The sequence below is a fragment of the Thunnus maccoyii genome, chromosome 5 (genome assembly GCF_910596095.1).
Source record: "Thunnus maccoyii chromosome 5, fThuMac1.1, whole genome shotgun sequence".
NCBI lineage: Eukaryota > Metazoa > Chordata > Actinopteri > Scombriformes > Scombridae > Thunnus > Thunnus maccoyii.
In genome coordinates, this window is record NC_056537.1 from 29223505 (window position 1) to 29250665 (window position 27161).

Genomic DNA, 27161 nt, shown 5'->3' on the forward strand with positions numbered 1-27161 from the left:
AGCCTGATATTTCTTATTCCTCTGTGCCGTAGAGCTCCACTGTTAAAAACAGTGAGACACATTGTTGCCTGACATGTTCCTTCATCACCATGAACACAGTTTATTTTCAAACAATTCGACATACACCATCCTGCTGCCAGAAATACTCACTAGAGCATGAAATGTGTATTAATCCGCAGCTGAAAATAGTCCCCAACAAACACACTATTTCCCTAACGATTACCACTGTAACGTCTATTTACAGCAGTAAACAAATTAGCCTTGAATAAAAATGAAACTAGGGGTAGTCTGAAAGTATTGAGAGATGTACTAACATTGTTGGTTTTGGTCTTTTCATGGGAGAATATAGAATAACAACCATAGCTTTTAGTAAATGACTTACACTATTAATTGATTTAAAAAAACAATGGATTAATTAATGGATTGTCTTAGCACTATATATTATCGATTTGCTAACAGCACATCACAAACGCTGGACAGCCTTTCTAGTCATTTGAAGGTCATGTAAGAGCTTTTCCTGCTGTTGGAGTTCCCATTAAAACCATGAATACATGGCTTTCTTTCAAAGAAATGAGTTCAGGTCAGGGATGTTATCAAACCCATATGGTTACTGGTATTTGATATGAAAATCCAGCATGATTCCTATCTCAGTACCTCCTATAATGTTATTACCTCCCCGAGGAGAAGCGATTTCTCTCAGTGCCAATTAACTTGAGTGAAGCTGCCAATTAATGATTCTCCAGCTATTGCAGTTCCTCTAATTCCATTTCATTCAGCTGTTCTCTGCTCTGGGTTTGATGCTACTTCAAGTTCATATATGACAAAGGACTCAACAAGTTCAACCTTACTGTAATCCTGCTATGTGTAACTTTTTGCCCTGAGGCAGCCGCCCCTACCAGTGGTGTTCACTGTGTTGTCATTAAGCTCTGCTGCACACTCACCGCTCACCACTGTTGTCACTAGGATTCCCCTGGGCCTCAAGCCAGATCACCACACCCAAACAAAACATGCACAGGAAAAGGTATATATCCCAGATCCTCTGCAACACCACTGGGAGACAGTTTTAGGCAAAACAGGGGATTTAGACATGAACATATACAGTCTGACACTGATTAGTGTTGGATTTTAAAACTTTGTTATGATTAGAATGACAAACCAAGGTCAACACTTAAATCTGGTAACACTTAACTGTAAGTCCTCTAATTTAGATTTATTAGCAGTATATAAACAGTTAATTTTATGACACACTATAATGTAGTTGTAAACAGAAAGTGTTTATTAATGTGTGTGGTAGGTGGAGGCTATTGTAAAAACAGATAATGAATGAGAATATACTAAAATACAGTTGTAATAATATAAGATATGTCTTCATAGGAGAAGTTATGATTATTAAGAAATACTGTACATGAATAAACGCTTTAAAATATCTGCTACATTATACTGTGTTATACACCAGTTTTTAATTGTCTCTGTATTTTCTTATAAATGTTAAACTGGGACATTTAAAGTAAAGTCTTATGTGAGCCAGGTCAGCAATTGCCAGCAGGAAACTCTTAGTATCCCAAAGGTGCAGCTATACACTAAGTCTGGCTGTTAAGATCATTAATTGTTTTGTTCACCAGGTGGTGTATTTGTCTGTTTTATCATTCATCTACAGTATTTTCTCCCTTAAGCATTTCTAATCAGTGCTTTATTGTCTGTGAAGCAAGTTTTCCCTTTAAAGTTCAATTAAAATACACAAACAAAGCCTTTAATTTGAAAGTGCCACTGCTACTTTCCACAGTGTTGTACTGTTGGCAAATGAGCTGCTCCATATTGGACAGTTTACTCAAATTGCAGTATGTTAATTTGTGTAATAAGAAAGAAGCAGGAGGCGCCAGTCTGATCACAAGCAGTCAGATAATGACAGAGGACAATGACAATTATTATCATTTTTCCCTTCAGGACTTTGATTTTCTCCAGGATTTTACATTTCATTACTCACAATCATTCCAATTATTCTTCTTTTATTTTCCTGGCTTTTGATGACTCACTGTGCTGCTCCGATGCTTGCGTTCAGTTTGGCTCTCTTGTGTGTGAGCAGTATGTAAAGTCTGTTCATGTTGATGATGCTAATATGTGTGTTTGTTGCTGTGCAGGACCAGAATGCCAAGGAGAAAGCTCTGCAGAGCATCTCATCCATGTCCTCTGCTCAGATTGTCTCAGCCACAGCCATACACAGCAAGCTACTGCCTGGAATAGTACGGGCCAGCTTCCCCGGCAACGCACAGGTAACACACACACACACACGCACACACACACTGTATTTATTCTCTTCAAATAAATACAGGAAACACAAGGACATGAATAATAATAAAGCAAATTTTTGTGCAGTCTGGTGGCCACATATGCTCAGTTTGAAGTCCTGGGGTGCACACAAGAACACACACACACACATTGTATGGCATTCATGGTGTGTGCACCCTCAGTCCAGTGTATGAATGTGTGTTTTTATTTTCAGCTGTGGCAGGGGATGATTCCTGGAGGACAGTCCAGCTCCACCGCAGAAGAGTGAGTCACACTCCTCTTATACACTCTTATCTAACTTTATCAATGATTTTCAGCCTTGAAATGTGTTATTGCTTTGATTTAGGACACAAATGGCTTTTATTGGTTAATATATGACGTGTAGTTTCAGTGACTCTGACTCCTCTGGTAGCCACTGAGCAAGTTAGTCATGGTTTTTTATATATCTTATATGGTATGTACTGTATGAATGTAAAGGAAACATGTCACACATTCACTTTTGATAACTGTTGTATTAAAGCCACATCATCTTATGCCAAGATCAGACTACACAATAGTACACAATAGTAGTGTAGAAGTACCACTGGACATAAATAATGCAAAAGGACCAGCTATTTTGTTATTTTTATTATTTCTATACTCTATGATGCTGACCTGGTCGAATACTATTATGTAGTCTATCATCATATTGGCAAAAAAAAAGTATGACTCTATGATCGCCTGATCTGACAAAGTGATCATCTGGAAAGATAAAACATAGTGTAGTCTGATGTTCCTCACTGTAACATCAGATATGTTGATGAAATCATCAGCAGTGCTCGGCGTGAACAAGGTACGACAGGCACTTAAGTATATTTTACCTGTTACTGAAATATGAAAATAAAACTGGAGCAGGTGGCTGTATTATGTGTTTATCCATCATGGCTTCTTTAGAGATGAGAAAGCATTTTCTTGTTTGTAGCAGATGGAAATGTCACAAGAATTCTCCTTCAGTCACTCTTCCATAAACCTCAAAATGTGCACAATCAGGCTGCGTCTGCACATGCACGATGATGCCAGCTGATATTTAAGAAACTATTTGTGACTACTTGATGACTCACATGATTGATGCCTGGGACTTTACTGTATCTTTGCAAATACTGACTGATTAATGTCGTCCATATGAATACCACACACAGAGTTTCAATTTTAGTGGACTTTATTCTAAAACCCGTCATCCTGCTGTTGCCGTACCTTAGTTACATTAGTTTCTAGCTAGTGGTTAAGATCACTACGCTTTCACTGGTAGTGATCAGCTGCTGTTATATGACCATGTGATGGTGACAATGGTAATAAATGATGCTGGTATAGCTTTGAGATGCTCTTGACCTCTGAGCTCCTGCCACTGTTCATACAAGACAGAACAGAATTCCTTTCTTTACAATGTAAGTACATTGTGTGACTGGCCCTGCTGTGTCCTTTCTCCTTTCTGCCATTTTAATGCTCTCCTGTCTGCCTGTCCTTCTGTCTGATTTTGTTTCTCGCAGTATCAAGCCGTTCTCTCAGCAAGCCTACTCTGTGCAGACAGCAGGGACCACCACAATCTCAGGTGAGAGCGACCACAGTACAATTATCTCCTTTCTCTAAAGCGAACAGGTGGTCCTCTCTCCTGCCATTCAGGCCACTGCCTCTCAACAGGGTGTTTTTTGACTCTGTCTGGGCACCCGGGACTCCAGTGTGCCCTAAGGTTGTCTTGTGAAGAGATGAAAAAGAGAAAATAAGAGGTCAATCTGACTTTTCTTACATCACTTGTGATAAGTAACTTTCTCTTACTTCCTAAAGTATCTAAAACATTAAAGTTGAACTGAACTTGAAATTGCAAAAAGAAGAAATTTTTTCCAGTGATAGCACCTTCTACAGTCTCAGCAGAGTGCTGCAAGGTGAAGGTCACCTGACCAACAGAAGAGCCAAACTAACTAGTGCGCTAATCTGCTAAAATTTCACTGTGTACATCTTGCTATGTCAGCTTTTATTACTATCTTGTAGGCCATAATGGATTTTGACCATGTTGTTTTATAAGTTTTTATTTGAAAAAAAAGCACAATAATCACATTTCAGTAGGAACTGATTATTAAAAATTACATTATTGTTGTTTAATAATTACAGTGGCACTGAGCTGTGTCCTCTTCATCATCTGATATTGCTCTAGACATTGTGAACGATACTGGTGGAAGTATTTCGCTGTGCGTCAGACCCACACATCTGTATTAAAACAAGTATACAGGAACTGAAAATTAACTTATTTTGAAAGGATCGTTAAATGTGGTTTGGAGGAAGATTGGCTTTAGTCCTTGGTGTATTTGTCTCAGGATTGTCTTTTTTTTTCATTTTAAAAATGTATTTTGAATTTGTGTTCAAATCACAATCTGTCAAAACCAAACAAAGATGAAAGAATAAAGAAACGCAGCAGGTTGATGAACAAGCTTTACTGCATTTTTCCCAAAATTTTCAAAGGATAGTTATGTCATTTGCTTTTCTACAAGCTAGCAAGCCTTCTGAATACTAGCCTACTGATGCCTCCAGCTGTCTCCATTGCTCACATGACCCTTGCCTTGTAGCTCATAGCGGTCTGTTGAGAGTCTCCCTACCACATCTTGACCCATGAAAGAGAGAGACTCCTTTATATAATGTAGGACGAACACTGCAATGAGTGTGCAGGAGCTGCAGATGACTCAACGGGTGATGAAACAACGTGAACGAAAAGTAACATTCAGTGGGAATCAAGGCTTACATCAGCAAGCTAGCTTAATTGCTTGTATTCAAACCATACAATGGGTCCTCCCGGTCACCTGTAAAAGGACAGATGGTTAAATCGCAAACAGTTTGTAACCAGCGCCATGTGAAAAAAAGTGTCATAATAACGTTCAAAGGCTACACAGGCTACACCGCCTCTCAGGATATCAGCTGCTGAGAGAAGTGCCCACAAAAATATCCAAAAACAGTTTTCTCACTTGTGAAAAATGGAACGAATGCACAATATCAGCAGTATCAGTATAGTTTATATTTCGTTACACAAAAAGTGACAAGAATTCAAATTTCAGCTGAACTTTAAGGCTTTCTGGGGGGTCAACGGCCTGTTTTAGCCCCAGGGCTCCCGAATGACAAACTATGGGTCAATGAATGCAACTTTTCGGGAATTAGACAAAGCAACTTGTCACTTGACTCACATGCATTGTTGACACTTCACAATGTATTTTCAATAATTCAGCGAGGTCCCTGCAGGGTGCTAAAAGATGGTTTTACATCAAGTGGATGATGGCAGCTGTCAGTTACAACACCCGAAACTTAATGACAGGAGAGGAGAGAGGCTTTTGTAAATGGGAGTGTATGAGTTTTGAGTCTACTTCAAAGGGATGTCACTGTGTCCTCATCATTGTTACCTCTTTACGTCTGCTTTTGTTGACTGCTTTTCAGTGCTGCACCCTCACCTCAGTTAAGCTTTGACCATGAGACTCCAGTAATGGCATATATTTAACACATTTGTATAGGAATAATGCTGGCATTACTGTCAACCCTGTTACATAGCATGATTATACATGATGACAGTGATGATGACGAGTAAGGTTAAGGAAACTGTGTGTGTGTGTGTTGTCTAGGCTATGAGCCTCCCACTGCAGCCCAAACACACAGAGAGCCGGCATGGCATGGTCGCTCTATCGGCACCACTAAACTACGACTGGTGGAGTTCTCATCTTTTCTGGAGACACAGAGAGACCAGGAGGCAGTGAGTACCACACACACACACACACACACACACACACACACACACATAGAGCCCAAGTCCACAATAAGCACTCCCTATTGTCCCATAAACAGAGATGATAGATAACCCCAAAGCAAAGAACAGCGTTAAACCCCTTTGTGTCTCCCAGTATGAATAACCTTTGTAAAGCTCTATCTCTCTGTCTGCTCAGTCTATCTGTCATCCTGCCACACTTCGGCTTCACTGTCATTTTTCTACCTTGGGCTCACAGACAGCTGGCATTCATCTTGTTGATTTCTGTTTAGACAGTTAAAAACCTCGAAACACGTCCATGTTGACTTTGAAACAGAGTTGGTTGTCAAAAGGTGCCACAGTTTCCTGCATAATTTATATTACTGTAAATGAGGAGGGGCTGGAAATGCCCCTGATGGTAGAAACATGTCATTGCAATACAGATTAACCATTTTGTTTGATTGGTAGACAAAGACAAAGTCAGCTGCAATTGCACCTATGCCATCTCTGGAAAATTGTTATTGTGAGTTACAGTAAATTGTGATTATTTCTTCAGAAAGTCCAGGCCTGTATTGAGGGTCAACATAGTATTAAACATAATGAATTCACAAACCTCATTTCAAAAACAAAGGTAACAATTAAAAAAATATAATCAAGGTAAAATGTAGCAGTTGCATGTTGTTGCTGGTTCCTAATTTTTTAAAACCATCAATCCATCCATCAAAAATTGGGAGACTAAGCGGCCATGCATTTCTCTGTTCTGTTACTTTGTTTCTTTATTTAGCATCGTCAGGCTAGGCTAACCCATTGTTGCTAACTTTGGAGCTAACCCCCTTCACTTTTTTCAGCAGTAGGGGAAACAACAGACGTGACTTTTCTTGGTCTTGATAAGCTGCAGCATTTATTAACTGACACATTATAGTCTGTACTGTACATTTATACCAGACTGACAATTTACTGCTAACCTTTTCCTCTGCTTCGCTCGCATTCACAGTCACTTTTCTGCTGCTTGCTCACTTGCTACGCACACACGCACTACCCTATTCCTTAAATGAGCTACGCTACCAAGACTTTCTAAGGCAATGAGGTTGACTCATGTTTCGGAACAGCGCTGATTGTACACGTGTGCTTGTGTGTGTGCTTGTCGAGCACAAGATATATTGCTCCACAGTGCCACCAGTGGTCAAAAAATAAACAGGGCAGCTTTAAATGCTGAGATCTGGTGACACACTGACATCTGTACAATCTGTCTGCTGATGTTTCTTGCCTCGTTAGACTCGGCACTAACAATGTCTCTCCATGTCTGTACAACACAGCAATGATTTGGGAGTATAATATCATTGTAACCAATCAAGATGGCCAAAACTAACGTAGTCCCAGGCTTTAAAAAAATGAATTTTTAAATATGTTACGACCTCATCTCTGAAAAAGATCCATACTCTAAATAGAATACAGAAAATGATCCTTGAAGAAGGTGCTCTGAGCTCCTTACATCAAAAGAAACACCAAGTTACTTGTCAGTCTGTATAACTACATGTATGTTCCTCTTGGTTGGTTTGTAAGAAGCCAGTGTGAACAGGAAGTGGACCAGAACTAAAAAGTGACAATGTATCATTTTTCTCTTGGTTTGGACCAAACAAACTGAACTACAGGTGTGAAATCGCCTTTGCTGTCTCTTCCCACCTCGGTCCCTGTGTGATTCACCTTCTTCCTTCCCCCCCAGTACAACAAGCACCTGTTTGTGCACATCAGCCAGAGCAGCCCGAGCTACAGCGACCCCCTGCTGGAGTGTGTGGACATCAGGCAGATCTATGACAAGTTCCCTGAGAAGAAGGGGGGCCTCAAGGAGCTGTTTGGCAAGGGCCCGCATAACGCTTTCTACCTGATCAAGTTCTGGGTGAGCAGATCAAACACTTTGCTACATCCTGTTAACATGAGTTTGTGAAGCTGGTATCAAGAAGGAGTTAAATTAAAAAAACACAGACGTCATCCAAAATAATGAAAGCCTCAGATGATGTCTGAAAATGTCCAAAACACTTTCTCTCATACTTTCACCAACTTAATTTTCTTTAATATGTTTTTTGAAATTCTCATGGTCATCAATGAGCAGGGTTAGAACGTACCCTGCTACTTACCTTTCCCTGTATTTTTCCACCCAGTGCCATGTCTTTGTCTGTACTTACAGGTGTGTGTGTGTGTGTGTGTGTTCTGTCTTTTCACCTGGGATATGGAGGTGGTGGGTTGATGAAAGCACAGGCGCTTTGTTTGAACACCTGCTCACCTCCTGACTCACAGGTTGCTCTGTCTCCACGTTTGTGTGTGTGTGTGTGTGTGTGTGTGTGTGTGTGTGTGTGGGTGTGTGTGTCTCAGTCTCTTTACTGTTCTTTCTAAGTGCAGCAGTACACTAAAGAACTTACAAAAATCCTGGCAAACATGAAGAGTGTCACACATTTAGTAATTTCTTTTCAGAGTAATGCAAACACTGTGTGATCTAGCAGGACAGTAATCACAGAGGATGACATATTTTTCAAGTGGTTAACTCAAACTAGTCTCATTTTCATCAAGAGTCCCAGGATCAATCAAAATTGGTCGGGGACGTTAGTCCTGGCTAACATTATTTTGTTACAATGATAACGGTGGCAGACTTAACTTTGGACACTTGTGGTAATTTTCTGAAACAATGGGTCTCTGATTTCATACAGGAGTAAACACAAGCAGCTTCTCATTTCTAGCAGGTGACCGGGGTTTGTCAGCTGAAATGATGACTGTCGCTAGCAGATTTTATCAGCTGTAGCTAACTAGCGTAAGCTAATAGTAAAACCCTGTGAGTTGGTTAAAAATACGTTTGCTAACTTTTGAATGTTTGCAGCTTATTTGTTTTAAAACTGAAACAGTGTTGTGCTTACCGATGTTAAGGGGCTTTTATGGACATTATGGCTACACAAGATATAATGGTAAAAGACTGAGGCTAAAGCTGCATGTCCATGTGTACGACATGGAAATAAAGACTTAGCACTGCTTCTGTATTGCAGAGTAGAGATAATTAATCCTAATACAGTATGTGATAAATATAAATAAAAATACATTTTATTATATTATTGAATTTATTATTACATTTTATACACTTTTTTTCAAAAAAATGCCTCACTATTTCAAGAGAAAAGAATGTGAGGATGAGGAATAATAGAGGAGTTTGGCAACATATTGCTATCTAAAGCAAGTTTGGCTAGCATCGCTGAAGCGCAGCAACTGCTGTTCCTTCGTTGAAAAATCACAAGTCTCATGGTCAAAGCGTGAGATTTGGCAGCTCTGAAAGCTAGTAAAGTAGTTAGTAGTTTATGTAGTGAAAAAACACAAAGTTTCATCCATTCCTTGAATTCGATTTGATTTGAATTAAGCGAGTGGTTAATGATCAAAGTGCTGAACAGGTTGAATTTGAATGTAGCTGTGAGGTTGTCAGACAGTATGCAAAAGGGGACTAAAGCCTGCAGGTCTGTGAAGTGGGTTCAGTACAAAGTTAATGTAGAAGTGATGATGTGTGCTCGTAGCATGACAACAAACAAAGACAAGGTGTGTGTGTGTGTGTGTGTGTGTGCTATGTCGAGAGCCCCTCTGAATCAAATTAAAAAGCTCTCTGATCTACCACAATAGATAATCTGCTCCTTTAATGGAGCACAGTTTGATGTTTGGATGTGTGTGTGTGTGTGAGTGTTTGTGTGCATGAATAAATGTACACAATGTTTACAATGTTTATGCTGTTCTCTTGGCCAGGTCATTCTTGAAAAAAGAGATTTTAAGTCTCAATGTGACTTTTACCTGGTTAAATAAAGGATATATCTATATATCTATATATATATATATCGTGGTTGTAGTAAAGGTTAGGATAAGTCTCCAGGAAATGAATATAAGTCACTGTAATGTCCTTTGAAGTGATGGAAACACGAGTGTGTGTGTGTGTGTTTGTTTTTGACCTTGAGACACACAATCCTTATTGGAGAACTCATCACAAGTAATACAAACCTCTACACTTCCACTTTGCTCAGCCTGTAATCCACTGTTCTCACTGTTCTCACTGTTCTCAATGTTCTGATGAAATATTTTCCAGCTTCAATGACATAAGTATATTGTTTTTTTCTCCTGATGTATCTCTATAGTAGTTTGTTTTTTTTTTTTTAAATTACATTAAGCATGAAAAAAATGTGTTATGAAAAGTTTGCCTCGGTTTTCTGCTATTTTAAAGGGTCAATTTACCCAAAATACAACAAAACATTTTCTCTCTACATCTAGTTGTATCCAGCCATTTGAGCTGAAATTATTAGTGCAGTAATCAATAACTTGATCTACAGAAGCTTTATCAGCAAATATTTTGATAATCAATCAATTGTGTAGGTTGTTTTCAAGCAAAAATGCCAGAAATTGACTGGTCATGGCTTCTCAGATGTGATTATGTGCTGTTTTTTTTAGTCTTCTCTGATAATAAACTGAACATCTTTGGGGTTTTGACTTCTGGTCATATACAACAAGCAACTTGAGTATGTGAACATGGATTTTATTTTTTTATTTTTATTTTTTATTTTTTTTATTACAATTGTCTGAGACTTATATACCAAACAATTAACCAATTTATTAAAAGAACAAATGTATCAATAATAAAAATAATTGCCATTTGCAGCTCTGATTCAGATAAATTCATTTACCCAGGTATGAGATACAGACGGGTGACAAATTAAAGGAAAAAGCGGTACAGGCCCCCAAAGCATAACAGAGCCACCAGATCCCCTCACTGTAGGGGTCAAGCATTCAGACCAGTTTTTCCTTTAATTTGTCACCTGTCTGTACATGTATCTCTGAGATTTCTGCCTCCTCTCGAATACAGTTTAGGGGAATGGGATATTTTCTGTTAAAAAGTTCAAAATCAACATCTCTTTTAAGAATCTGTGCCCCCACTACTCTGTAATACAGCAATGATGTACAGTAGGTGGAATGTGACAGCAGAATTACACACTTGTGATCACTGGTTTTTCAAGTTTCAGATATGAGGTTTCAGTATATCAAACATACTTTTTATGTTTGCCTGTTTGTTTTGACCATCACACCATTCTGCACTTTAGACATCCACAGTCAAACCTTGAACATGACCTTTGGATATATTTTTAGTAATGTCATAAGGGGATCCATTCCACCTGGTGTTGCAGACTGTGGAGTTTGTACACCTGTAATGTCTCAGTGACTAAACTACCAGCAGAGGGCACTGTTGGCTAATTCTAGTGGCAGAAAGCAGACGGTGCTCCTTCTCATATTGGTTCTTGTGTTTCAGAGAGTGTTAATGTATTTTATTGTTAAATCTCCAGTTATCCGTGACATTTATAGTGTTGATGATGTAAATAATACTGTTGTTGCTCTCTGATTGGCAGGCGGACCTGAATCATAACATGCAGGACGACCCTGCGGCCTTTTACGGTGTCACCAGCCAGTACGAGAGCTCAGAGAACATGACCATCACCTGCTCCACCAAGGTCTGCTCCTTCGGCAAGCAGGTTGTCGAGAAGGTGGAGGTGAGGATGTTCTCTAATGCTGATGATGCAGTTTGGTTGACAGGAGTCATTTTCATGGAATTAAATGTCTGGTTTGCTTCTTTTTCTCAGTGACATAAGAGGATTAAACCTCCAGCCCATTCATGACAGTTTTAACAGTTGTTCTCCTTTACAGCCAGTGTCATTTAGAAAGTTTTTTGTCATTTATCCAAATTTTTAAAGTTAAATTCTGTTAGCCACTGTGGTTAAACAAAGAAAACAGAGACTAAAACATGCACTTAAAGTGGAGCAGCAACGTGATTCACTCATACACCTATAGTTGTTAAAATGAACTGCAATGATGGTAAAGGTAATAAAATAGAAATGAAACGGCTGTCAGATATTATTTCCAATTTATTTGATTTCCCACAACACTTAATGTCATCTGGTGATTCGGCCTTCAGATCTGCAAGGACAGAGGTTCTTGAAACACTGCACTAAACAGTTATAAAGTACAGTTTTAAAAGAGCACTCTAGTGATTTAGTATTGCACTTCTGTAAAGTTGGGAGACTTGCAAGAGACATAAAAAAAGAAGCAGCAGAGGTGGAGATATTCTGACTTAAAGTCTCTAATTGGGTGAAGCCCCAAAAACACTGGAGCCTATACTTCCCATAATGCAACTTGATTGATTTTTCTTCATGAGACAGTCCCTCCCTTGTCTCTCTTTCCAACTCCTTTCTCCTGTTTTGTACCAAAGGCTCTCTGTCATAAAAATGGTATAGGTATAAACCCCGATGACATCACCAGGGTTATTTTCTCAGACTTGACAAAGCTCCCTCAGAGACACAGGAGAAGACTGTTTTCACAGGCTGAGCTCATGACTAATAAACTGATCTTTATGTGTAAAATTGGTGGAGTTTCCCTTTGATGCTCAGTTATTTCATGTGGTAAATATAACGTTCTCCTCTCTGTCTCTGCCAGACGGAATACGCGAGGTTTGAAAACGGACGTTTCGTCTACAGAATCAGTCGTTCTCCGATGTGTGAATACATGATCAACTTCATCCACAAGCTCAAACACCTGCCGGAGAAATACATGATGAACAGTGTGCTGGAGAACTTCACTATTCTGCTGGTAAGGACTGCAGTCAGTCAGTCAGTGTGTGTGTTTATGTGTGAATAAATGAACAAATTTCTTATATTTTGGTATGTAAATCTGCAGATAGGCACTTGCATTATTTGTTCGGAGATACGTATTTCACTCTTGACTTTTCCTCCTCTACTTGTGTGTGTGTGTGTGTGTGTGTGTGTGTGTAGGTGGTGAGCAACAGAGACACTCAGGAGACCTTGCTGTGCATGGCTTGTGTGTTTGAGGTGTCCAACAACGAGCACGGAGCACAGCACCACATCTATCGACTCATCAAGGAATAACACACATACACACACACACAGACACACACACACACACACACACACACATACACACACACATGGCCTTTGCTTGGTGATTAATGGTGACATTGGAGGTGAAATGTCTAAAAACTGAATTCTACAAAAGTGTCTTTCAGCCAAACAGCTCGACTTAGTGAAGAGAGAAAAATGGCTGCATTTTCACTGCTGCTCACGAAAACATCACAATAGTGGGGTAATTTTTAATTAACACCAGATATGACACAGTATGCCGCACAATCCTCCCCAACAGGAGCATTTCAACACAAAACATGAACTCCAACCTGAAGATCAGATGCTCATTAGCTGTAACCAGCGCAGTGGCAGTGCAGCCGTACAAACACTACTCATCAGAATCAACCTGGGTGGTTTTCCCAAGAGCATCCTGACTCTGATATCACCAGAAGATGTCATGTCTCCTGCTAATTGGTTTCTTCCCCTCTTTCTCCTGGTAATTCTGTATTTTTCAGTTCTGATGATGGAAATGAAAGTGGTATTTGTGTCATTTGCTTTTGGGAAACTCAACCCAGGAGAAAAAAAAAACCCTAAATCAAACAATATTCACCCCCCTGTGACAAAAAGTGTGTTTGTTATCTGCCAAGATACTGACAGACACTGAAGGTCAGACCCTGTGTATCATCAATAACCAGAGAAGGAAATAACACTACTGCATTATAACATAGTTCCGTATAGAGGTGGTTTTGTACAGATAGCGACCGCAAATTGTGTGAGCTGCATTCTTGCACATAAAAAAAGGTTTGTCCCAAAGAAAAGAAATCAAATTTTTACCTTTTTGTATGTTTTCTTTAAAAAAAAAAGAAAAAAAGAATAGCTTATAAACTTTGGGAAAATGATTATTGATAGTAGCATATAGACTATATTTTAATTCCAGGAACACTATCTGAAATGTATGTTAATAAGGAACTATAAATTAAACAATTCAGGTACCTTTTTGTGCAACAAGTGACTCTTCATTTAGATAAAAATAAATAAGTCAAGACCGTGTTAAAGTTATAATCCTTAAGATTTCTGCCCTGGTTGATTTGGCAACACTGGTGGTTACAGGTGTTAACAGCAAGTACAGTTTAATCTACAAGTCCTAGAATTCTAGGGGCCGCAAGCAATCACTTTTTAGTAAATACAATTACAAACTGTAGCGCTGGATTGCACGCTGCATTGTTTCCTGTGAATCTCGTGCATTTGAATCCAATGCGTGAATGGTGGACTTCACCAGTAACAATGAAAGTATGGTATTTAGAGAGGTAATTACTGAATGTAAAAACATTAAATGGCAATTGCAGAAAAAATGCAGACCATGAATAGTATCAAAAACAGCGTTTGATTTCATGTAAATCAAGCTCCAGTGAAACAGAAGTTAAGAGTGTCTTTAGCTTCTGTACTGTGATGTATTTCCCAGTGAAACAGAATATTTGAGCGGTGTTACAAGAGGGATTTAAATCAAATCCTTCGCATTTGATTGGACTCCTAAAAGTGGGCGGGGCTTAGAGTTTAGCACGATATGGAACTGCAGAGAGAAACGGAGCTACAGAGGACTTTTGGCTCCACACACACCTCCCTCACCTGTTGTTAGATCAAGAGGAGGACGAGGGAGAGATGAATGGATTAGTCCTCAGTCTTTTCCTGTCTCTCTCCATATTGCTCTGTTAGCTACTACGACCCACAAATAGTGAAGTGTGGTTTATATATTACCGGTGTGGCTAGCCACTCGCCCAAAGTCACATTTGATTGGATGAACTCTTGTAAACGCCGCTGAGTGCAGGATGAGTCATCAAACATTTGAAACTGTTTTACAGGAAGAGAAAAGACATTGATGGGATTTTGGTGTAAAAATACTCTTGATACAGATTTTTTTTTTTTTTTTTTTTTTAACGTATATTTGGCATATAACAAGAGAGAAATGAACAATTAACACAGGGACATGGGATTAAAACTGGGAAAATGTATTTTTAATTTCATGGGCCTTTAAGGATTGTAACTTTAATTTGCTTTGTATGATCGGTCCATTGGAAAGCACTGTGAATTTTACAAACTATACAACAAAGTCATTCATGGTGTACAAGGGAAAGAAACTGTTAAAATAAACCTACAATACTCCTCCAAATTAAGCATAGCTTAGTTCAGTATTCTTATACCAGCTAACTTGAGCTTTAATATGTCTGTATTCACTGATGTGTTCGAACCTGAAACTCCATTACATTAATACTGTATTTAAAATGAAGATGGCCCTGATCGTTACTGTATGAGAAGCCCTGGCACCTGTTATTCAGTTTGAGCGTGCTCGAAGTCAGGAAAGGTCGTTGAGTGCTCATTCTGACTCTAGATGACATTTAAATGGTTGAAAACACAGTTCCCTTTATCTTTTTTCTAGTTAGATAATACAGTATACTGTATGTCTGAATAAAAAAGTCATTTATGAAACAGAAACCAAAAACTGTTGATGAAGTGTACTGTAGCAGGTGTCGATCGGTTGTTCGTCCGTGTCATGCTCAGCAGCATGAAGTGCCTTTGGTTGGAAACAGAACTGGACATTTCTGTTCTGTTTCACTGAAGTCCTGATCATTTGAATTGATGATACTGTGTTTATGAAAAGTAAATATAAAGGCATTTTAGAGAAGATGAAGAACTCCTAATTAGGTGTCACATGCCCCAGTAGTCAGTGTCTGAGGGCTCCATATTTAAAGGCTATTCCTGTTGTAAATGAAGAAAGTCAGCACTGGACCATCTGGATTAATTGTTGTTATGTTGCGCACAATGTAAATGAAACACATTTTTATCCACTTGGTATCTGCAGTAATGCAGCATTTACATGTAGCTGCATTTGTGTATTACATGTATGTATGACGGATTCATGTTGAAACAGCTTGCACACTGAATGTTGTCTGGTGCCTCATTCACAACAATGCAACTGCTTGGGCTTGTTGCTACTGTAAGACCATTTCTAACTTAAGTATCTTCAAAGACTGAAAGCAGGGGGAACAGCTAGCCTGGCTCTGTCACTTCTGGGAGTGTTGTTGTCACCATGAGGTTGCCTGTCACTGTGTCCACTCAAGAAATAGTCCGGCCAATAACCTTCTATAAAACCACAACATGTCCCTTTTACTCTTCAGTTTTTGTACGGATTAAACAAACTAGATATGACCTGTTAATTAGCAAGCTTTAGAAGTGTTTGCAGGCAGACTTTTTAACTTTTGGACAGAGCCAGGCTAGCTTTTTGCTGACAGTTTTTATGCTAAGCTAAGCTAACCTACTGCTAGCTGTATTAAGAGTTCTAACTCGTCTAACTCTCAGCAAGAAAGCAAACAAGCGCATTTCCCAAAATGTTTAATTATTCTATTTAAACTGTGTTAAAAATGATTCCAGCTGCTGTTCAAATTTTACAGTATCTTACAATTAGCATCCTACATTGACAAAAAAAAACCCAAACACCATCAACACCAGGTCCAAGGAAAAAACTTGGGTTCTATTCCAACAAGTAGGTTTACTGAGTTATCTGGATAATTTAAGTTAGACAAAGTTAATATATCTGCTTCTTGAACAGATCACTCTCATAACGTAAACTCACAGAGATCAAAATAAATTGCAATGATTGAAGCCCTCATGTTTTTAAATATATTACTATAGAATACTGGACGTTGATTGACAAAGTGTGAAGACTGACAGGGTTAATAATCCAGTGTGACCAGCTGGGATGCTATGTGGTGTCCAGAAGATCCAGTAATTTGCAGGAAAAACAACAATCTAACTTGTAGCGACTTTTACCATTTTATCAGCCCTAAAAAGAGTCTTCTTCAGTCATTACTGCTCTTATTGTTAAATATTGAGTCTATCAAGTACCGACTCAGATCTGACTCATATCGAACTGGCGAGGACTGTCTTTCTACCTTTGGGCTGATAGTTGTTAAATAGTTGTTCCAAAACGACTGTATTTTGACTGTATTTGCTTTCAGACCCCTGAGAGGGTTGAGTCATGGGGGTTACACCCACCTGTCAAATAACACTCAATCATTTCAGGTCAGTCTGACTCAAACTCCAGAGCAGGAAAACCCTGTCCAAAATCCCCCTGCCTCCACTTTCCCAGAGATTTGTCTGACATCACAGTAGTGTTGTTGTTCACAGAAAGACTACACGGCCTTCACACCAGAGTACCAACATGTAACATGTAAGTGATAACCTGACACACAGCTTCGGAGGGGCAGATTTTGCAATAACAGCACTCTGTCTAGACATTATCTACCACCTGCTTACCAAAGACAGTCATCATGTGACACAAAATACGGAGGAAAAGTGATTTATTACAAGCAAGATCATCTTATCTGCTTCTGCCAAAAAAGAGTTCCAATGAGAAGGAGTAGAAACATCTGTAGTTTGTGAGCTACACTGTAAAACTGTATAGATAAAAGAATATTGGAAATTAAGTTTTTGAGAAACTCTTGGCTTTTGTTCTGTTTTTAAAAATATTTAAGTTGATTATCAATCAAAATGTACGTCATTGACCTCAAATATGGACACCTCTTATCATCTCGGTTGGCAGACTGCAGAAGCCCTGTGTGATTTACTGATTTCTGAAAAGGCCCTAAATGTGTGTCAAACATTATAAAGACATCGCTGCAGGGTGTTACTGTTGAATATCCATTCGTTATAATCAACTAGAGAATTTTCTCACACAAATAAAGAAGTTCGTTTGCAAAGTCACTCATAAAGCCATGTATACATAATGCCTAAAAGTTGTTCAGAAGGTTGCTGAGTTTCCGAATCACCATTGTCTGTGTTGTTAATGTCGTCTCGTATGTGCAAGTTGGATATTTATCTTCTTTTCCGAACCACATGTGGCACAGAAATCCTGTCTGTAATCAATTCCAAAATGGCCTTGAATATTTTTGCCCTGGTGCACGTGCACAATGTCTGTGTGTGCACCGAGGTTTTTTTTGATAAGGTGCTTTGTATAAAGGTGACAATAACGTTTATTACAGATGTTGTGTATATCTTTGATATTCTAATGTTTATCCTATTTTGCGAAGAAGAGAGTACATTTAGGAAAAATCCAAAAGCTAGTAATGTGTGTCTATTGGTACTGCACAGGGTCTGATCTTTGCTTTGTAACTTTTTTCCCCTCATGGCTAAAACATATGTTAGATATTTTCTAGCTTTGTAGAGACTTTGTACGCATATGCTATTCAGTTTAAATAAATGGTCAGTTCCAAATTGTGCTCTTGGGTTGTGTCTTTACTCTTCAGTCCATATTGAAAAATAGTCCAGAGTCTGAACTCTGAATCCACTATAAAAAATAACTTATTAGACTAAATCACATATATTGTACATCCCTTTATCACATCACTAGCTTATTACAGAGCCATCTCCAGGTCATCTGACAGCTCCATTTATTGATGAAGACCATGAGACGCAGTTGACAGAATAGTCTGACAGATACTGGAATTTTGAAGCCAATTGTGATATTAATATTTTAGTGTTTAAAAACTCTGATAATTGTATCTCCACCAATAGTCATTTGTTCCCCAAAATACATCATAAACAAACACTTTTGACAAAAATCCCATGAATTTGTTAATTATATTGCAACAAAGACATGTATTGATTAGGAGATTTTGCTGTCATAAATTTGTCACAATTTGTTGTTCTTTATCGGCTTACATACAGTATTGGTGATAAAGTAATATCTGATCAATTAGCCTAGCCATTTTACTGCTCTAACTGTAATTGAAAGCACTCAAACACAGCCAGCACGAGGACCTTAGGCAGGGTTCTGTGCAAACAAGCCTCAAATAGAGCTTCAGCAGGTCAATGTGATGTAGTTTCCTTTATGTACACCAGAGGGAGCCGCAATCAAAGAATTCAACTCAAAGCTCACAGCTCTATATTTTTATTCATGGCATAAAAACTTAAAACACCACTTTCATGCATACATTTGTATAAATAGCTGCAGTCATTCATATTAATCTATTATTGAGATACTGGAATCGTTACCATCTCAGTAAATTTGATGCTTTACACTGACTGGTGTTTTGAAACACCACACACCCAAAATATATGATAAGTTTGAAAATTCTGGAACTGATTTTTTTGATTTGTGATGAGCTCCTTCCTCATTTTTAAAATTCTCCCTACATTGCCTGCGCTTGACAAGCACCTGAATCAATTATGCTGCTGTGCTGAAGACTTCTGATTTCCTTACTTATTAGTGTTTTGGCTATTGGTCACAAAGACATTACTTATAATTAGGCTCAGCTGACACTTACATTTACTATCAACCAGTGACTACCATGTGATTTTTGGGAGACCAAGTCTTGGCTGATGCTGACAGCATATGTTTGGGTTGGTGGAGGGGCAGAGGCTTGGTTTGTGGTCACATCTCACTGGCACAACACCGAAAACACCAAACCCTTTGACAACCAGTAATGAATCTCCAGGTCAGACAGACGTGATGACCTCACAGGAAATTAAATCAAAGATAAGAAAAACATTCTGCGTTATCTCACATCCCAGACGTACCTGTTGTACTGACAATCCTCTTTATTCAAATCTAGTGTGTGTGTGTGTGTGTGTATGTGCACATTGATGCATCAAGTGTAGTGTCCATGTTAGCATTTCCAGATGGTTTCTAAGTAGTTATTTTACCAACAAACGTGGCCTGATGCATCAGTCTGAGCTGAGGTTACAGTACACAAACAGACTAATGGCGGCTAGTGGAGGATGAACAGTTGCCATTAATGTAACACTCACACACACCAAAACACTCTTAATGCAGATAAATCCTTTTATGAGTTTCACCAACCATATTCTAGGCTGAAATAGTTCAAAGAGCAGATGATGGGTTCAGACTCTCTATGAGAACTCTGCAGGGTGTAATAGATGGATTTCTTTCTGCTTTATGGTCAATCCAGCTGAGCTTTATCATCCTGAAAGGATTTCGCTGTGTGGGGATTATGAAGATGAAACTGTATAACAATGTATGCCGCAGTGTAACACTGCTGAGTAAGAGGTTCATCTGTGTTTTAGCTTTAGTCTGTGGTTCTTCTTGGCTCGTAAGTTGGACTCATTAGTTCTGGTTTGTGTGGGACATCAGGAAAAAACACTTATACTGTAAATACAAGTACAGAATGCAGAGCTGTAGCCATGAATGTGATTCACTCTCTAAAAATATAACTAATGTGTGGTGGCTTTATGAAGGTTTATAGACAATTAAACATGCTCTAAGTGCTGAAAAGGCTTTCCATGAGTTGTTAGTTTGACACTTTCCATGTGGCAACTTACTGCCCCGCATCCCCCAAACAAGACAAAGGTCAGCTGACTTAACTGCAGTAGTGGAATGAGACTAAGTACATTTACTCAAGTACTGTACTTAAGTACAATTTTGAGGGTCTTGTACTTCACTTGAATATTTCCATTTTATGCTGATTGGTACTTCTACTCCACTACACTATAGAGGGAAATATTGTACACAGCTTTAGTTACTAGTTACTTTTCAGATTACAATTTTACATGAAAAAACACATTATAAGTTTAAATATTAAAGCAGTGGTTTGCAAACGTTTTAGGTTGTGTCCTTTTACAAGTTGTGTCTCCTTGTCATATCGGTTCTCACATGGTTCCATTTAAATAACTGTTCAGGGCCTAAAGAGGTAAAACTCCAGTATTTCACAAAACACATCAAAGATCAGAGAACAGTCTGAAAAATTAATTTAAATTTGTGTATCAGAACTTTGTAATTAATCATCTTACGACCCTTCAGGTTTATCTGGTGACACTGTCGTTAAAACTGGCTCCTTATTTCTTCATATACTGTTGGTTAGATTATATCTATAAAAATGCATCATATTTTATAAATTCATCCTAATATCTGGATGAAAAATCTTAATACCCAGATTAATTTAACTAATAGCCATGACAAGTAGTGACGTATGAAGAAGCATACAAGCAAACACAAGTAGCCTACAAGTACCTCAAAACATGTATTTAAATGACATACTTTCACGTTGAAATTTCATTTTGTATTATATATGTATGGGTTTTATTCATCTTGACACCTAAACACTCAACCTTGACAGAAAAAAATGTGATAAGTGTGCAAATGACAAAGGTTAAAAGCGGAATCTGGCAGATTTGGGATCTTGAAGTTTGCAAATAATCAATCTCTTTGTAAAATGAAGCAATTAGTGGGACTTGACCTGGTCCTCACATCCACCTCAAACTCACCAAAGGCTAATGTATGTTTGTTGGTGCAGTTTTCAGTGTGTGAGAAGTGAAAAAAGTGTGTGTTACAGAGAGAAAGAGAGAGAGAGAGAGAGAGAGAGAGAGAGAGAGAGGAGGGGAGGCGTGTCCCAGCCGTTACAGCACCCTCCTGTTTTGTCCCGCACGCAGCAGAGCAGTCTGTCCTGACACAAGGACGCACCTCTCCTCCTCTCCTCCTCCTCCTCTCCTCCTCCTCTCCTCTCCGGAGCCGTGCTGAGATCAATCTGCCGGGGAGAGAGGGATGAGGTCCCGTCCAGAGAAGACGGCAGTCAGCCCGGAAAGCGAACACTGGAAAAATATGAATGGATGTAATTTGTTTAAAGACAACTGTGTCAGTCCTTCAGCGGTCGACAAGGTTACATGTTGGGACTTCTGAACGCAGTTAAAGTGGGAGCTGATAAGCAGCGACGGGAGTGTAGACGTTAACGTTATGTTTTGGATTTGTTTGTTTTTCTTCAACTGATTTCAAATCTTTACATCTTTCACTACAAATGGAATCAGACATCTAAAGATTAATTTCGTCTCTTTTACCTGCTGAGTCGCCTCAGACAAACACTGAGAGGAGTCGCTGAAGCAACTTTTTCAGACTTGAACCGGAGATGGAGCCGGAGGAAGGAAAGATCTCGGTGTGGGTCTGTCGGGAGGAGAAACTAGTCTCCGGGCTGACGAAGCGCACCACCTGCGCCGACGTGGTCAAAGTCCTGCTGGAGGACCAGAACCTGCGGCAGGGCGCCTCTGCCGCGATGCTGTCCGGCTCCCCTCAGTCCTACTGCGTGGTGGAGAAATGGAGGGGCTTCGAGAGGATTTTACCCAACAAGACCAAAATCCTCCGGCTCTGGAGCGCCTGGGGAGACGAGCAGGAGAACGTCCGCTTCGTCCTGGTGAAGAACGAGGCTTCGCTGCCCAACAATGGTCCACGTAGCGCCGAGGCCCGAGTGGTCCAGAGCCGGGACAGCGGAGGTCCGGGCGGGGTGCTCAAGGGCACCGCCAAGACCTGCTGGACCGCCGCGGCCGCTGCCGCCAACCTGTCCCAGGAGAAACAGAGGCGCATAGTCAGGAAGGCATTCAGGAAGTTGGATAAGATGAACAAAAAGAAAGAGCAGGCTGTTTCTAAAGATAAGAGTTCTGTGGAGAAGATGGAGACGCTGGTTCACCTGGTCATTTCCCAGGACCACACGATCCGCCAGCAGATCCAGAGGATCAAGGAGCTGGACCGGGAGATCGAGCGGTACGAGGCCAAAGTGCACTTCGACCGCATCAAGAGACACGGGGTGAACTATGTGCAGGACACATACATGGTGGACTCCTCGGACGCTTCCGCTCCTTCGGACTGTAAGCGCAAAGCGGAGCGGCAGGACGCGCGGTGCACGGCGGAGGCGCTCGCGCAGTTCGAGGAGTACGCGCGCCGGTGCGAGGAAGTGGTACGGCTGCAGGAGGAGCTGACGGAGCGCGAGGCGCTCGTGGAGAGCATCACCGGGGAGATCCAGGAGGAGCTCAACCGGCGGTGGATGAAGCGGCGGCGCGAAGAGAGAGGAGCGGAAGCGGCGAAGGACGCAGACAGCGTAACGGAGGAGGTGTGTCTGGCCGCGTCTGCCGCTCCAGAAGTGGAGCCAGATGTTGAGAGTCTGTCCGACAACGAGCTCGTGCTGGAGGAGGAGAGGATCAAAACGCAGCTGGATACCAGTCTGTACATCGGCCTGCGGCTGAAGACAGACCTGGACGCCATCAGGGGGGACTTGGACCTGAGTCTGGCACTCTGGGAGACCAAGGAGAGTGAACTGCTGGATCTACTGGCAAAAGTGGAAACCATGGAGATAGAGCAGGAGAACAACAAACTGACTGATGATGGGAAGGGAGAGCTGGGTGCAGTGAGTGCTGAGACTGAGCCTGCGTCAGCGTCAGCAGAGAAGAGCAGCGTCTGGGTGGAGAAGGCCAGAGGTCTGTCAAAGGCCTGCAGCACAAATGACGAGGACTCAGACACGGGCCTGAGCTCCATGCACAGCCAAGACTCTGACAACCCGCCTGTGTGTGAGTCTCTAGTATAGACTGACTCACTGTGGATGGAAGCATGTTGGACTTTTATGCAATTCAAAGCCACAAACTCAGGGGCAGAGAAATCAGTGTTGGCAATACTGGGAGATGTTCCTCCCTACCCAAATGCACCTCAGTACGGAAACTGTAATTCTATAGCAATAATTCCTGTATGTAGTCGTTGCACAATAAGCTAGAAGGGACGGCATGCTTAGAGGTTTGATAGGCCATGCTGCTCCATAGCTGACCCAGACTTTTGACCTCCACGAGGTGAGTCAACAAAGTACCATTTAGTAGGAGAAAAAGCCTAGAAGAGTATTAAAATAAGCCACTTATTATCTGTAGTCTTCAATGAGAAACTAACTTTAAGGTATACTTGTCCGCAGGTTTACAAAGAGTTAATAACAGCTTGCTTTTGTCAGGAGACAGTCAGATTTTTTGCTGAAGTGATTGCAAGGCAAGGCTGAGTGTTGTTTCAAAGGCACTCTGAAAGTAGGCCTAATGGCCGTAAACAGACAGGTTTCCTTTAAAAGGTCAACATCAAGTCTGCTATCCATCGCTACACAGAAAGACAGGTCAGCTACAAACATGCTAATAAAGCTCAAACAAATACATAATAAAGGTTTGATCAATTTACTTAAGCCACTTCAAAGTAAGATTGGATTTTTGTACAAAATAAAACTGGAATTCAGCACTGCTCAGAGTTCTGAATTTAATCAATTGTTTAAAAACAGAAAACTGGAGACTTTGTGAACTGGAATAGAAACACTGATCCCTGTCCTGCCTGCTAAGCAGAGTTGATATTGTCCTCAGTATAAATGTAATGTCTGTCTCTTAAGCACAAAAAAATTCATATTTATTTAATCCAGTTTTAGAGCTGGATGGAAGATCAGCTACTGTACTTTGTCCTGTACTTGGTCAACACAGGTTGGATTTGAACATGAAACATGGTTCCTGGTTCTCTTTGTCATCGCAGCTCTTTTGTGACAGTTTCATGGCTGTTTAAAGCAATGGTTCCCAACATTTTTGGCTCATGACCCTTTAAAATAAGACAAAGTTAACTCACAACCCATCAAACTCATCAAAGGTTACATATTTCTATGAGCTGTGAGCATTACAAGGAAGCAAAGAGTGATTTTCTTCTGCTCTGATTGTTTGATTTGAGTACTTAAAACTATCCAGTATTTGATGAAAAAAAAAGAATCAAAGATAGATTTTTTTATAGAACAGCAAAATAACAACAACCCTATATTGTTTAAAACAGGGAAAGAGTTGATTCATGGTAGTATCTTCATGATGAAACAGCTGTAGAAAAATCAGGTCAGAGCCAAAACAACAGAATTTTTGGCTCTTATTTAAAGGGGTACTCCACTGATTTAGTATTGCACATTCATAAAGTTGGGGGAATCAAGAGACTAAAAAGAGAATTAAAAATAGAATAGTTGAAACTCAACTTTCAGTCCCTAGTATGGATCAAACTCCAAAAACACTACAGCCTACATTTCCCATAATGCAACTGGATAGAATTTGACTCCCCTGCCTCTTAAATGCCCACCTCTTTCAAACCCCACACCTTCAGTTTGTAACACTAGCTTTCTCTTGAAAATATCAAAGCCAGAGCTTTAGATAAACATTACCCTGATGACATCATCAGGGTTATTTTTGGTGTGCTCCCTCCAGAAGACATAATACAACTGTTTTCACAAGCTGATTAGTATTTCTCATGAAGAATAAACTGAACTTCATTTGAAGAATTGTTGTTCAGTGACTCTTAAATCTGGGATTTGATAATTGTTGTGGCTGTTGGCTTGTTTCTCTGAGAAGCATCTTACTCAGCCAAAATCAATGTGGACAGACAAGAAAAGTCTCATGTTTATATCATAGCTCAAGCTAAGGAATTATTTCCTCATATCTCGGATGGCACAAGTAATAATGAGTAAACAAACAAGAGACCACACATTAGATATCTACTGAGTAGAAGTCAATAGTTCAGGATATACTGTATGTTTATTGTCTAATCAACACATGTATACTAACATCCTATGGAAAGATCAAACCTGAAATTTACATTAGAAGTCGTGTTTTTGGCGTCCTTGGCTTTCCATACGTAACTGACTTGATAATACAGTGACTCTCATTTCCAGTGTTGAAGAAATTTGTTTCACTTATTTAGAGGTATGTCCTTCTATCTAGGTCTTTAAAATGTTGCCAGTTCTTTACTCTTGAGTCCATCTGTGAGTACAAACACCTGTAACATTAGATTCGAAGATGCTTTTGAGAGAAACGGCCCCATTCAGTAATCCCACAGTCCCTGCTGTACACTGTGACATTAAGGGGAAGTATTTTAAGCCTCTGTTCACTTTTCACATCCTAGAAATAGTTGCTGCAAAGCACTATTAGCTGTGCTCTCTGCACACTTGCCCAGCAACTGCATAGACAACAGAAAATAAAACAGGAGCTAGTAGAATACATTATTTCCAGATCATCCTTTAACTAAATCACTCATTCTGTATTTTTGTCAGGCTGTTGTGATGTCAAATCATACATGTTTGACTTTGTCCAACTAAAATGGTGAGAAGTAATAACTCTGTAACACCTAGAAGAGACTGATGATACTGTTTCTGTGGAGTTAGCTGTTAACTGTAACCAAATACCAAAATTACCTGTGTGTAGCTAATTTATGTCACTTGATCAGGGACAGTTTGGACGTCTCGGTCCACGACATTTAGCAAGCATTCTCTGGATAGATGGCTCTAGATCAGCAACTCTGAGGCTTAATGTACACTCAGATGCACTGTGGCTGCATCGTAACGCCAGTCTGCACATTATTACACGACTGTTAGTGTTGAAATAAACAGCAAAACCTATTTGGCTTGTAGTGTGACTTTATTCAGTGTGATTGACTGAGAACATTGTTATGTGTGCGCAGCTCATTGTTTTCACACCTCGGTTAAGAGTCGGCATCCCCCCACGGCTAAACATCTTCTCCTCACACAGGTTTGAGGTTTCATGTACGGCTTCTGGATGGAAAGATAGTTTGCATACCTGTGGGTTGCAGTGCTTGACAGTGAAAACTGTGTGTGTGAACATGAGTGTGTTTTTGCATGTGTGCATATTGCCTCCTCTGTCATATTCGTCATGCATAGTTGTGTTTAATTGCTGCTTCCTGATCGCTCTTGCATGAACTTCTGCATTAATTATGACAGGATGAAAGAGAGATGGACAGGATGTACAGAGCAAAGCTCCACAGCTCAAGTTACCATCTAGTAACACATACCGTCACACGTCCCTAGGGTGGCGTCAGTTCACCCGAGTTACAAAGAACATATTTTCTCACTTAGCCCTGCTAGTGTCTAACTATGCAGGTAGTTTGGGTTTATTTGTCCAGGTGAGATATCTGTCTCTGAGTTTTCTGCATCCACCCAAATTAATGGAGGTAAATGGAATCTAATTGATGGTGCTAAGAGCAATGATAAATGACAATGACAATGCTGTGGACAGTTTTCGGTTAACTACTTTCTACTGAAGAGACAGGGAGGTCTGTGGATAATCCAGATTAAAAGTGATGCCCCATCCTCCACCTCCATAAACGTATGGTTATCTACAGACTGACTGCAGTGTATTTAGACCAGCAAAAAGTAAATGAATAAAGAACTGAGACTGGATATTGATATTGGCTATATGATAGCTTATACTGTATTTATAGTATTGTTGTTTCATTTAGCAAATATGTAAATATGTAGTTTGAATTAAAAAATATTATTGATTTAATATCTGATCAAAGAATAAACAGATTAACCAAAGAATCAAGCAAGAGGAGAGAGAGATGGGTATGACATGCAATGAGGATCACCTGCCAG

General features: G+C 39.9%; 2 protein-coding genes across 4 annotated transcripts in view; both read left to right on the top strand.

Annotated features, from left to right (window-relative positions):
• Window positions 1–14905, top strand: part of tead1a (TEA domain family member 1a) — a 42821-nt gene extending 27916 nt beyond the window's left edge. For all 3 annotated transcript variants that reach the window (XM_042412328.1, XM_042412331.1, XM_042412329.1), the window contains exons 5-12: window positions 2139–2270; window positions 2501–2550; window positions 3813–3874; window positions 5922–6049; window positions 7764–7937; window positions 11455–11595; window positions 12536–12688; window positions 12871–14905. In XM_042412328.1, coding sequence (XP_042268262.1) covers window positions 2139–2270; window positions 2501–2550; window positions 3813–3874; window positions 5922–6049; window positions 7764–7937; window positions 11455–11595; window positions 12536–12688; window positions 12871–12984 — 954 coding nt within the window. In that variant the 3' untranslated portion in view covers window positions 12985–14905. The remainder of the gene's footprint in view (window positions 1–2138; window positions 2271–2500; window positions 2551–3812; window positions 3875–5921; window positions 6050–7763; window positions 7938–11454; window positions 11596–12535; window positions 12689–12870) is intronic.
• Window positions 14906–20575: 5670 nt separating this feature from the next.
• On the top strand, window positions 20576–26216 carry rassf10a (Ras association domain family member 10a). Its single transcript, XM_042412974.1, has one exon. It carries the CDS (start codon window positions 21870–21872, stop codon window positions 23313–23315), a length of 1446 nt encoding a protein of 481 aa, XP_042268908.1. The 5' UTR covers window positions 20576–21869; the 3' UTR covers window positions 23316–26216.
• Window positions 26217–27161: the final 945 nt, after the last annotated feature.